Raw genomic sequence first — 14,303 nt, 5'->3', positions numbered from 1 at the left:
CTTTACATTAAAAAGTAATATCAATTTGTGGAAAGTGTACTTTTGGAAGGGACAACATGACAAGAAAAAAAGGACTGTAATGAAACTTTTTTGGGTCATTTCCTGCTTTGCTACACCTCATGCATGTTGTTTTAATTATTGAATTTTTTTTTGAACATCTGTCTTGTTGCCTGTATTTCTGCAGTTCTAGTTTGTATCTGAACACAGGCATTGTTTGCTCTGTTAGGTATCATTTACTCTTCAGGGTCACTTTGATGCCTCAGTCCTTTCTGTGAAGAATTTTGACTTGAAAATCTGCAGGTACTTAATGTCACCTTGACTTTGTCCTTTATGAGGTGAATGCTTCAGAAGTTTTATTTGAGTCAACTGGATTACAATTAGGCAAAATAGTTTCTTTATCAAGACACAAGTTAAATTCATTCTGCACAGTGGAATAAGCACACACTTCCCATCAATACTCTTTTTCATTTTCATTGAGCACATTTTCTGAGGAAGGTCTAAATCTTTTGATTAAAAATAAGTTTTTGAGCTGAATTCATAACTTTCAGCATAATACTCTTTCTAACTTTTTTAAAGAAAAATGGAATGATTTCCCCTTCAAATAGAAATCCTTCATAATTCCTTGCATCTCTTTTTTTTTTACACCCACAGTAAAAATATTAGAATTGATAGATTTCTTCCAAGTACCTTTGATGCATCTTTCTTTAAATGAAGATTGATCACATATACATGCCACCCATTTACCTCTGAATTTCCAAGAATGTGCCTTTAAACGTCCAACTTTCTATTGGTGATAGTATGCCGGTCACCCCTATCAACCACATTATCATCGGGAAGAATATGCTGTTTTATCTCTAATATCCCTTTCATTGTAGTTCAAATTCTGCTCATTTGTATCTGGTCCACCTTTTCAGTTCTTAAATGAATTTACAAATGGAACTCTTCTGCCACCTAGCTGTCTATATTTTATTGTTATACTCATTAGCTAAAATAGCAGCTTTCCTGTATTTTAAAAACTTTAAGGTCTTCTGGATGTGTTTGACTAACTAGTGAAGTGTTCTTAAATTCCTCATTCATGTTTTTTCCCCTCACATTCTCAAAAATCTCATCTCATCTCATTAAACAATGCTACCCATTGAACAACATTTCTTTTTTTCCCGAACAAATCCTGAGAGGCTTAGGTCTACCTTCTCCCCCACCCAGTCTAACATTTGAATTGGATGCTTTAGAAACAAGATCATGTGTGTCAGGTATCCAAATGTGGTTCTTCAATTAAGCTTGTATAAGGAATTGCTTTTCTGACCAACCACTTTTTCAAAATCAAAGCCTTTGTAACATTAGCCACCATAAAATTGTAGCACTCATATCAAATCAGATAAACTACCTTCCAGTCTCACCTGTAGCAACCTTAGGCACTGGCTGGATATACTTTTCCGAATCAAAATTAGGAGTTAGATTTAAACCACATTCAAAACTCCAGTTCTTCCTTCATACGTGAACAAAGCCTTTTTCTACCTCATGCAAATTCTCTCTCCTCCCTTTCTCTTTCAACCTGTAATGCATATTTAATATGTAATGTTTCCAGTTTAAGTTTAAGGTTTTCTTTATCCCCTGACAGTTCAAGATACTTTATCTGCAACTGGATTTTAGCTATCTCGATCTATGTTTGATCTGGTATAACCTTTTCAGTTCCAAATGCTGTATTAAAATATCCACTAATTCTGTTTTTGGAGTGCCTACTTTCAACAACAAAAAAATTTTTTCCTGTTAATTCAATGAACCTAACATTGGTTAATTCTTGCAAATCACTTGGGGCTCATTTTTCCCTTGCCAGAAAAATCTTAGTAATTAACAATGCCATTCTGCTTCTTATTAAGTACAGTCATAAAATTTGTCATCAAATCCTGTCAGTTTAGACAATATTCCAGCATAGTAATCTCTATCTGTGGATTCAAAATCCCAAGAAGAACCCTCAACTTTGTTGTTATCTTTTTGAGAAATGTTAATATCTAAAGAAGAAATATGAACACCCAGCAATGATGACAGATCTGCGCCAAGAAATATCATGCTTTTAACCAAAACAAACTGTATTAAATAACAAATATGATTTTTCAAACTAAGCACCATTAACACATTATCTAAGAAGTATTAGCATTATAAACTGAGTTCCACTTTCTGATTCACCTTGGAAGTTTCCTTCTCTCATGTAATCTTCAAGGTTCATTCACTTTTCCTTGGACCAACTCCAAAGGTATAACACCTTTGGAGTTATACAAAGGTATAAGTAGGTTTTCAGCCCACCGAGTCTGCTCATCAATTCAAAGAGATCATGGCTGATCTGGTAAACCTCCACTCCACTTTACTGCCTTTTCTCAGGATCTTTGATTTTCTTATTGATTAAGAAACTGTCTGTTTCCGCTTTGAATATACTTAATGACCCAATTATAACAGCTCTCTGTGATAAAGAATTCTGTAGATCCACAACTCTCTTAGAGAAGAAATTTCTCCTTGTCACTGTCTTAAATGTGTGCCCTCTAATTTGAGTCATAGTCATACAGCACAGAAACAGACCCTTTGATCCAATTCGTCCATTCCGACCAAGTTTCCAAAACAGAACTAGTTCCATTCACCTGCGTTTGGCCCATTTCCCTCTAAACCTTTCCTATCCAGGTACCTGTGTAAATGTCTTTTAAATGTTGTAACAATACCAACATCTACTACTACCTCTGGTAGTTTATTCCACATACGAATCGCCCTCTGTGTGAAAAAGTTGCCATTCAGGTCTTTCTTAAATCTTTCTCCTCTCACCTTAAAATTATGCCACCTAGTTTTGAACTCCCCCAGTCAAAGGAAAAAACCTTTGCTCAGGACCTTATCTCTGTCCCTCATGATTTTATAAACCTCTATGAGGTCACCCCTCAACATCCGGTGCTCCAATGAAAAAAGTCCCAGCCTATTCTTATAATTCAAACCTTCTAGTCCAGTAACATCCTTATAAACCTTCTTTGTACCCTCTCCAATTTAATAATATCCTTCAGAAACTTAGATAACCTTCTTCACAGTATACTGTTACAACACAGGGTAAAGTCCTCTGCTAATTTAAGTCCAGAGAGTTTCACCTCATGCTGTTAAATTTCAAGAAGCAAAGAACTATCCCAGAGGTCACTATTTAAAGTAAAAATAGCAATTTTATTCTTCAAGTCCAACAGACGATATTAAAACCATCAACTATTTACATCTCCTTTCTCTTAAATCTATCTTTTACCTCCCAATTGTACAATACTGGTCCAATTTTTAAAAAAAAACACCTCGATTAAGATTTTAGAAAAAAACGAATTCAAATTTCAAAACCATCCAACTGTTGAATTTTCTCTCTGTATTTTCCTCTGTCATCTTTTCTTCAGTATTCTGATTCACAGGTCTTATGAACAGGTACCTTTCAGAGAGCTATTTGGCTAGCAGTCTATACAAGTTGGTTTTCTTGGAGTTCTACCCATAACTGTTCAAAATGACCGGTTTTATACCCTAAAACATTGGATCATTTCATTAGTTGAAGTTATCAAAATACTAAATTCAAATTTGATTGGATTTTTGTATCTGGGGCATAATTTAAACTGATCAGTTTGTTTTTGTATCATGGCAACTCATCTGCACCATTAGTTTCACAGTCAAATGTTACATTTTAAATTCTTTCAGAACACTGTGCCAGCCAGAAATTTAAGCTCCCTTAAAGATGCAGTACACATCTTAAAGCTGGGCATATGGACCAGTAATTTATGGTTCCTTATTGCAACAATTGTGATGGCAGGGTGTGGTCATGGTTTGATGTTCTTGCAAGCAAATCCACCAAGATCCTTGTTTTGGATGTAAGAATATACCCCTATCACTAGTGGTGGTTAAAATTGGGGGGGCTAAGTTTTCCCCTGAGCGCTCCTGTATCATGATGAACTGTCCTCCCAAGGCTGCTACTCTCCCTTGGCCATAAATAGAATTATGCTGAGTTCCGTACAGAGGGGCTGTAAGCAAATGACCTCACAGTCATCTCTGGTTGGTTGTGGTTAATTAACGTCTGACAGTGACTCAGTAATGCATTTCAACTGTGATTAGCGCTTCCAATGGTTGTTTAGGCCTGAAAGAAAAACAAGCGCTGCGTCACTAATTATGATCACCTCGTAAGGTCCTATCCATTTTGGCATGAATCTTAACTTCTCTGGTCTGATTCATGTCATGCACAATCTCTTAATACCTAGCTCCCTGCAGCTGTCTCAGCGTGCAGTTTAGCTCACTCACATGCTGCTCAGTCACTGACTCACCCACCCACGTCCTACTCACTTAGCATCAGTCACAAAGTTCTCTGGCAACCTCAGTAACTGCAAACTTCCTTAATCACTCCCTCTGTAAAATGTGTTCCCTATTCTGAATCCATCTGCATTGCTGTTTCTCCATCTAGGGATTTCCTATTCTGTCATTACCCAAGCAACCGTTGTAGCTGAACAATCTTATGTAAGTAAGCTCCCACCCACCTCAAATCTTAGGTAAGTAAGCTTCCACTCACCTTGTAAATTAACCAAAAATTTAAGATCCACTGGTGCTTTAGCAGCTTTCACTAATTCCTTAATTACGATCTCATGTTGTGCATTACCCCTCTCTTGAGTTGATGTATGTCATTCGACTTCATACTGTCATGCATTGTCTGCTTCTCCAAAGACATGCTTATTGTCAGAGTAAATGTTAGCCCATTGAGTACAGTATTATGTGAGTGCGATAATCTGTACCCACCATTTCAATTTGTTTTCAAGGTTCTATTTCTTCTTCTCCACCATTTTTGAATGTGGATGGTCACTGTCTACCTGTGATAATATTGCCCACCAACTGATTAGTTCATTCAATAACATTGTTACAAAATTATTGTTCTTAAATGCTGTCAAATTCTTACTTGCTGTCAAAAAGTGTGGCATTAGAAAAGCACAGCAGGTTAGGCAGTATCTGAGGAGCAGGAGAGTCAATGTTTTGGAGATAAATTTCAGGAATGAATCAGATCCTAATTGGTGGTAACATAGAGAAAGGTGAGAGTTTAGGGATTGAGGTCAGTGAGAATTGAAGTATGAGAACAGGAATGTGCAAGGAAGGTGAGGTAAAGGTGATGGTTGCAGTCCAACATTCAGATTCCTCCTTGAGGGGCTGGATCATAATTCTGAGTGAGGGCTGAGCAGTTTGCTCCATCGTTAGTTCGGGTTTTTTTATACAAACTGCTGTTCGAGCTCAGGTTGCCAACCTTCCAGCATGATCGTTAGCCAGTGGCAGGATTGTGAAACTGATGGCGAAAGATATTTCCCAATCAACCTGTTCAGAGATGTTATTACACATTTCTGGAGCAGATGGGGCTTGAACCTAGGTCTTGAACCTTGAACCTGGTATGAGTAACAAAAAGATGGGGTACTGGGCTAATTGTCGGATACTTGGTAGTGTGGATGAGCAGAGGGATCTTGGTGTCCATGTACACAGATCTCTGAAGTTGCCACCCAGGTAAATAGTGCGGTGAAGAAGGCATATGGCGTACTGGCTTTTATTGGTAGAGGAATTGAGTTCTGGAGTCCTGAGGTCATATTGCAGTTGTATAAGACTCTGGTGCGGCCGCATCTGGAGTATTGTGTGCAGTTTTGGTCGCCATACTATAGGAAGGATGTGGAGGCACTGGAACGGGTGCAGAGGAGGTTTAATGGGATGTTGCCTGGTATGGTAGGAAGATCGTATGAGGAAAGGCTGAGACACTGGGGGCTGTTTTCATTGGAGAAAAGGAGGTTTAGGGGTGACTTGATAGAGGTGTACAAGATGATTAGGGGTTTAGATAGGGTTGACCATGAGAACCTTTTTCCACGTATGGAGTCAGCTATTACGAGGGGGCATAGCTTTAAATTAAGGGGTGGTAGGTATAGGACAGATGTTAAGGGTAGATTCTTTACTCAGCGAGTCGTGAGTTCATGGAATGCCTTGCCAGTAGCAGTGGTGGACTCTCCCTCTTTATGGGCATTTAAACGGGCATTGGATAGGCATATGGAGGATAGTGGGCTAGTGTAGTTAGGTGGGCTTGGATCGGCGCAACATCGAGGGCCAGAGGGCCAAAGGGCCTGTACTGCGCTGAATTTTTCTATGTTCTATGTCTCCAGACTCCGAGGTAGGGTTACTACCAGTGCACCACTGGTTCGAGGCAGGAGGTCATGTGGTACCTCCATAAAGAAATTCCAGTTGAGTTGGCTAACCATAGTTTGAAGTGCTGAAAATGTGTTGCTGGAAAAGCGCAGCAGGTCAGGCAGCATCCGGGGAACAGGAGAATCGACGTTTTGGGCATAAGCCCTTCTTCAGCATCTGCAGACCTCACTTTCTCCTCATAGTTTGAAGTGGTTGGGTAGGGGTTGGTTGTGTGCATCTGAGAGTTGATTGACTCCCTAGTCATTTGCAGAATATAGTGATGTCAATCTTCAACTATGTTTGCTGTGCTCTTGAGTCCTGTTATTCAACAGTCTGTTCTGTTGCAGATGTCCCATTGGGGAGGTGATGGCCTAGTGGTATTATTCCTGGACTGTTAATTCGGGGACCCAGGTTTGACTCCAGCCACGGCAAATGGTGGAATTTGGATTCAATAAAAATATCTGTAATTAAGAATCTAATGATGACCATGAATCCATTGTCGATTGTGGAGAAAAAACTGATCTGGTTCAATAATGTCCTTAAGGGAAGGAAACTGCTGTCCTTATCTGGTCTGGCCTACATGTAACACTGACCCTCTGGGCAATTAGGGATGGGCAGTAAATGCTGCCTAGCCAGCGATAACCTCATCCTGTGAATGAAGAAAGAAAACAAAAATCCAACCCAGTTCCCTAACCAAAGAGAGGGAATTGTAGGCTGTGAAGGATGAGGGAATTTGCATTCTTGCTCTATAAATTTGATTTTATATTTAGATGGGCCTATCTATAGAAATACAGAAATACGGTTTTACACGTGCTGTTTGAGGAAATTGTATCCAATTTCCAAGGTGGAGATCACCTGTCAAAATTCTAGTTTTTTTCCTAAGTTCTTAATTAACTGCTCAGCCTGTGCAAAAATGTATGCAATTTCTTTGAATTCTGGACTGTAACTTTTTATGGGTCTGTACATTCGGATGACATCTGATTGCTGTAGTAACCCTATGATCCTTGACTGTCAATTTACTGAAATAAATTTGACATTTTTGACAAGCCTGCTATGTGTGAAGGCATAAAATTCAACTTAATACTGATAAAATGGATTCTGTCGCATTGCAAGTTAATATGTATTGTCAACTTGGCTATCATATTTTACTTGTGCTTTGTGAGTAGCTTGAAGGTACAAATTAAAAAACAAAAGTGTGATAACTGTAAATTATATAGAGGAATATTTTATTAGACTGCAAATAGCGCATGAGATTAGGCAACATTATGTTATCGTTTTAACATCAATTTGTTAAAAATTGTCGTGGGCTTAGTGTTTTGTTTCAAACATATTTTAATTGTCTAGTTTTAAAGATGAATTAATGATGCCTACACTATCAAAACATTGCCAAAAACAAGGGTTTTTCATTAACAATTTGCTCCATGCTGCACTCCTTCATCCCTCACAGCTCAATTATTCCCAACTCTAGTTATCTGGCCTTAAATTTCACTGCATTCATTACCACTTCTAAAATAGTCTCCTAGATCTTTACTTACAGCCCACTCCATCATGCAAGCCAGCCTTCCATCCACTGACCTCATCTATATTTCTCGCTGCCTCAGGAAGGCAGCCAACATAATCAAAGACCCTCCCACCCTGGTTATAATCTCTTCCAACCTCTTCCATTGGGCAGAACACACAGAAGCTGAAACACGCTTACCAACAGATTCAAGAGCATATTATTCCCTGGTGTTATTGGACTTATCTTAAATTTAATGTTGACCTCGCTCTTTGTGCACCTGCTCTGCAGCTATAACTTTGCATTATGCTCTCTGTTCAACAACACTAATACATTTTGTATGGTGTGATCTGCCTTTACTGCACGCAAGACAAAATGTTTCAATGTACCTAGGTATATGTGACAACAATAAATCAAATCAAATCAAAAATACAGATTGAGTATCCTTTATTTGAAAACCTCGGGACCAACTGTGTTTTGCCGAAGGGTGTATTTAGTTTTTGGATACACTTACCTTCCCCTCTAATGTTCTTTTACCAATCATCTCTCATCCAAACGTCAAGTATTCATTTAACTTTTGAATTTGTTGTATCCTAGTCTGTTGAGAATTAGATTGACATTACCTTTATCAAAATCCTGATGATATCTGTAAACATTTTTTCATTATTGCTTCACTTTCTGTAAACTCTCTCCATTTGTTGCTACACTCACTACTTAGGTCTGTTTGTGTGCATTCAGTCCTTGGAAGAAAAATTTTGTTTGGTCCAAACTAACCTAAAAGTTGTTTTTTGTCAAAGGGCTGAAATGGAGCTATAGACAGACTGAGCTTAGGTCTGTTTGGAGCAAGCAAAGCTCTTTATAAAGGGCCCAAACTTAGTGCGTCTACAGGTCTATTTGGGTCCACTTTCAAAAAGACTTTGGGTTTTATGTCTTCGCAGTTTTTGGACGTGCAGATAAAGGATACCCGACTGTATCAAAACTCCTCATTAGAATTTTATCAAAGATTAGATATGATTCTATCTTCAGCCTTTGGTTCTTTATTTAAATAAAATGGATGATGAAGTAAGCTGTATGATTATAATTCAGCAGTTTAATATCTTCAAATATTCATCATTAATTTGTCACTTTAATAACTCAAGTACTTCTCAGATTTTAAGCAAGGCCTTCCTTTTGTTGAGAACCCTGTTTCCTTTAGAAACTAGATATGCCATGAAAGTATGCCCATAAGAGCAAGCCTCTTGTGAAAAATAATTACTAAATCCTGATTACTTTTTCTTTCTCAAACTCCACACTACCCTCTCAGTTCTTTGATGTGAAGTTCCTGTATCAAAATAGCATGCAAGCAGCTGCTTCTGTGCCTCTGCTCACATACATATAATCAATGATTGTTTGAGAGTAGCAATGCTAACTGGTTAAAAATGTTGGAAATAGAAGGTTTTGTTAACAACCAGTCAAACTGCTGAAGCCATTTGCAGTGTTCTTCGCAGCTTTCCTTGTGACAAGTGAAATGAAGAAGAAACCGTGAGCCAAAAATGGAAGCAAAATTCTAAATTTTGTTTTAAAACAATTGTATGCTATTTGTATAGTTTAATCTTATCAATGGATTTGTCTCATCTAATAAATGTTTTGTGATCAAAATATTATTTAAAAGAAATTACATACTTTTTTGTAAGGTTTGTCCAAGAGATTTCAAGGCGCAATAACGCTTTGTGCAATTAAATTTCTTAAGTTCACTGTGCCCTTTAGTTTCAACAAGCCTTTCTACCTGTTTTAAATTTGTTGAAGATTGTTAACTCACCTACTTCTTTAGTAATCTGGTTAAGGCCAAATAAATGAAAAAAATATTGAGTATTGTGATCTGTTTATTAATTAGAAATGAATTAACTTGTAAACTGGAAGATGTTTCTAAATGATCAGAATTCTTAAAATAAAGACCATCCACAATGATGTTCCAGATGGCACAGGCAGATGATTGCATTTAATTTGTTACACAAACAGCTCTGGGTAATTTTGTATTTTACAAGCAGAAACATCATAGCCGTTTTCCTGTCTTTTTACTGAAAATTTCTTGAAATGATAGTCAAACATAAACTCCTCAAACTTTAAAAATGGTAAACCTAGTCACATGTATTTCATTTTCATTCCTTTCCTTCACCTTAAAATTTAAATATATCACTCTGCCTAAGAATTAATGGTGATTGGTTTAATCAGTTGTTCATCTGCAGGAGTATTCCAGTCTATTGTTAGTGCTAATGATGTAAATGATAGACAGTTCATGCTTTGCTGCTTACTGTTATATTTCTAGGCATCCTACTGTTACTACTCCCCAAATCCAATTTCCCAGCCTATTGTATGAATGGCCTATTTATTACTGCCGAACAAATTAGACTCGAAATGGAAGAAGATCAAATCTAATTATTGCATATTGATTGTCTTCAAATTCATATCTTCTATTAAATTTTCTTTATTCTTTCTCTGTGTTCATTCACAATAGATTCTCCAAAAAAGAAAAGGCAGTCAGAGATCCTGGACGAAATTATGGAAGAAAAAGACTAGATAATTTTATTTCTTTCAATGTAAGTAATTTTGTCTGCATTTTTGCTCCCTGTTGATCTTGTGCAAATAAAATTCAGGGAATTTTATATTAAGGAGATTCCTGCATGTGTGCAGAAAGCATATCCTACAGAACTGAAAGACACGTTTAATCCTTTGAACCTTTTTAATATATTAATTGTACCATATTAAATTGGTAAATTTGACACAAAATAAATTGTATTTATTTTAATGAAGGAGATGCAGAATTTAGAAAAGCAAAAATAATCAACTTACAACTACCATGCCAGAAGCTAAAATTGTTCTCCTAAGAACTTTTGGAACTTATTTGTCATTTAACTTAGTTAAAACATTGGTCTGGTACTGGATTGAACAAGAAAAGCAACCAGTTGGGTTGAAGGATTGTACAATTAATTGTGCAAGGATTGGCATGGACATGCAAAGTAGAGTGGGTAAAATAGAGGGGGAAGGGTAAATTGAGGGGGAAAAGATACAACGCAGAAGTAAATAAATGCATGTTTTACATTGTAATTTTTAAAAGATTTCAAAAACAATTAAAAAGTGTAGGATTGACATTGTATAATATTATTGGTTAATTTTCCATGACAGAAAGGTTCCTTCGCCTTAATTACAATTAACATGTTATAAAAAATGCTTTGCCTGGAATAGCTAAGATTTAACTTTTTGTGCTGAGTTTAGTTTGTATATATTGCACAAATGCACTAACATTGTACAATAGTGAACCACTCAGCACTTTTGTGATTCTAATGACTAAAACACCCTTTGACCACAACTGTTTTCTCACATTTAACTGTGCATCTGCTCCTCACCTGAAGCTGCTGTGCCATTTGGGGGGGGGGGAGGAGAGAAAGTAACAGTTTGTGCTGTTTGATTCATCATTATTCTAACACAAAAATCTAGACAGTTGAGATAAGCCTTCAAATATGTTGCAAATAGGTTTTGAAGAGAAACCAGATGCAAATTCAGTTTCAAGAATATTTATAATTTTTTAAAGAAAATTGAAATAATGCAATATGAATGAGATTAAGTAGATCCTGAAAGAGCATACAGTAACATTTCTAGTAACATTGCTGAATATATAGCATAAAGTCAGTGTTGCATGTAACAGTGTTGATCACAGAATTATTTAATGAGAACTGAATAAAAAGTTTTACATGTGTTGTGAAATTGTGACATGTCAAAGCCAAAAACAAAAACTTTAGTTAGTAACGAACTGTCAGGCATTCCCTGAAGCAGAATAGTAAATTCCATAAAACATTGCCTGTATCGAGCTGAAATTTCATGCTCGTAACCCATGATTAATCCTGACAACATTGCCAAAGCCAACCTTGACTCAACTTGTCATATGATCATGCCAACCAATCAGAACAGTGTTAGACCACACGAGTACAATATCATGGAGTGCTGGATAAACTATCATTTGACGTCGAGACCTCCCTGTTAAAGAACACGCAAAGCCTGCAGGTATGATTAAGTTGGTGAAAAAGTTAAAAGTGTTGTTGATTGAAAGGAAGATCAAGTTTGTACAGCAAGTGGAAAACTGTTAAATGAAATGGAAAGCAGATATCACAAAGAAATGGATTGTTTGTCTATCATTCTGAAACACAAGGGAAACAACTTGGAACTATTCAATGAGCAGAGAGTCTGTCCAGCATGAGAGGGAGTTAGAGTCTCTGCCTATCCAGATAGTAAAATTCAAGGCAGTCCAAGCTGAGAATGTTGTCATCTCCATTCCAATCCTGCAGAAAAGAGCAGGGACATGGGGTTTACCTCAGCCGATTCAAGGCAAGACCCTGCATCATTTTCCACTTGGTAAGCAGTAAGAATGTGGTCACTCTGGCAGCAATGACAGATAATAGACTCCAAAACCAAAACAGTCTCATTCACGGCTTAGCAGAGTATACATTATTTTTTATAAGGTTAGGCTATTGCAAGATGTGCACAAATGAATAAAGGCATTCTCCCAGGCTTTACTCAGTTTTCACCTGGAATTTGAATCTGTTTTGTTTTGATATTTACTATGCTTCTAGATATAATGGTTACGAAGAGATACATTAATGTGGAATTTGGTTGTCCTTCACCTATCATGATGCTCTACTTAACAAGAATTTGAGTGTGGATCCCCTGGGATTCAACTCATTGTGATGTTCCTATATTTGACTAAATAAAATCAGGCTTTTCTCAGAATTTTGTGAATTTCATTATTTTCGAAAAGTTGTTTATTTGAAAATTAAGAGCTAGTTGCCTTTCTAAAAAATAAATCTGCTGTAAACAGCAAGAAATGTATATTGAGGTTAAGCACTGTGATCAAAACATAGGTTTAGTTGGAGGTTCAGACCTATTTTGTACATATTTCTTGTTACTCTGATTTCTTAAATTTTCTAAAGACGAATTCTGGAATCCATTTCAAACCTACAGCTGCTGGTAATTTAAAGATGTGTGATATTGTGTTCAACAGCAATGATCTGTTTCATGCTACTCTAATTTTGTGTTTCACGCACTTAATTGATTACATGACCTCTGCTTACTGAACTATATTTGAGAGATCTATGCACAAATGTTTCAAATGAAAATACAGTGTTTGTCTGGAATCAGAATGTATTAAGGAATTCAGTTTGCATAATGTACCCCTTTTATCCATCCAAAATGATAATAGATGCATCAGTTTACTTTGCCAGTGTTTAAATATTCTTGTTCTCACCGTTTTTCTTCATATAGAGTCATAGAGTATGGAAACTGACCCTTCAGTCCAGCCAGTCCATGCCAAATATAATCCCAAACGAAACTAGTCCCATCTCCCTCCAAACCTTTCCTGTTCATATACTTATCTAAGTGTCTTTCAAATGTTGTAACTGTGCCCATGTCCACCACTTCCTGAGGACGTTCATTCAACATGCGAACCACCCTCTGTGTAAAACATTTGTCCCTCATTTTTTAAAAATCTCTCTCCCCTCACCTTAAAAATATGCCCACTATTCTTGAAATAACCCATCCTAGGGAAGAGATACCTACTACTGACCCTGTCTATACCCCTTATCCTTTTCTAAACCTCTGTAAGATGACCTCTTAACGCCCTACGCTCCAGTGTATAACTCAAACCTTCCATACCCAGCAGCATCTGATAAATCTCTTTTGAACCTTCTCTAGCTTAATAATATCCTCCTTATAACTGGGCGACCAGAACTGGGCACAGTATTCCAAAAGAGGCTTCATCAATGTCCTGTACAATCTGAACTTGATTTCCCAACTCCTATACTCAAACGACTGAGCAATGAAGGCAAGTGTGCTAAATGCCTTTTTAACCATCCTATCTATATGTAAAGCAAACTTCAAAGAATTATGTACCTGCACTCCTAGATCCATTTGTTCTACATCACTACCCAGGGCCTTGCCATTAAATGTGCAAGTTATGCCTCTGTTTTTCGTACCAAAATGCAATACCTCATAGTTATCCAGATTGACCTCTGTCTGCTATTTTACAGCCCATTAACCCAATTGAGCAAGATCCTTTTGTAAACTTAGAAAACCTTCTTCACTTTGTCATTATTTTTTGTGTCGTCCGCAAACTTACTAACCATGTCTTCTATAATCTCATCCAAATCATTTATATAAATGACAAATAAAAGAGGTCTCAGAAATGTTACCTATGGAACACTACAGGTGACAGGCCTCCAGACTGAAAAGCGCCCTTCAAAACCGCTCTCTGTCTCCTGCCATTAAGCCAATTATGTATCCAATTGGCAAGGTCACCCTTTATCCTATGTGAGTTAACTTTACTAATTAGTCTACCATGTGAAACCTCGTCAAAGGCTTGACTAAAGTCCAAGTAAACAATGTCTACTGCTCTGCCCTCATCAATCGTTTTGGTAACTTCCTCAAAAAACTCAAACAAGTTTGTTAGACACAATTTTCCTTGCATAAAACCAAGCTGACTATCCCTAATCAATTTTTAGTTCTCTAAATGTCTATAAATCCTATCTTTTAGAATCGCCTCCAACAATTTATCCACAACTGAAGTCAGACTTACAGGTCTATAGTTCCC

At 37.1% G+C, this 14,303-nt stretch overlaps 1 protein-coding gene across 6 annotated transcripts in view; it reads left to right on the top strand.

Moving 5' to 3' along the window:
• The window catches only part of rbm19 (RNA binding motif protein 19), a 250,198-nt gene that overhangs the window by 145,517 nt on the left and 90,378 nt on the right, over nucleotides 1-14,303 (top strand). For 5 of the 6 annotated variants that reach the window (XM_088000100.1, XM_043715848.2, XM_088000099.1 and 2 more), the window contains exon 24: nucleotides 10,182-10,263. In XM_088000100.1, coding sequence (XP_087856226.1) covers nucleotides 10,182-10,243 — 62 coding nt within the window. In that variant the 3' untranslated portion in view covers nucleotides 10,244-10,263. Of the gene's footprint in view, nucleotides 1-10,181; nucleotides 12,449-14,303 lie in introns of those variants that run through there. The other variant, XM_088000097.1, reaches the window with a different exon arrangement.

This window comes from Chiloscyllium plagiosum, unplaced genomic scaffold (assembly GCF_037043375.1).
Source record: "Chiloscyllium plagiosum isolate Xiang-an unplaced genomic scaffold, Cpla_swu_hap1 HiC_scaffold_24, whole genome shotgun sequence".
Classification (NCBI taxonomy): Eukaryota; Metazoa; Chordata; class Chondrichthyes; order Orectolobiformes; family Hemiscylliidae; genus Chiloscyllium; species Chiloscyllium plagiosum.
This window is presented reverse-complemented; position numbering and strand designations above follow the sequence as displayed.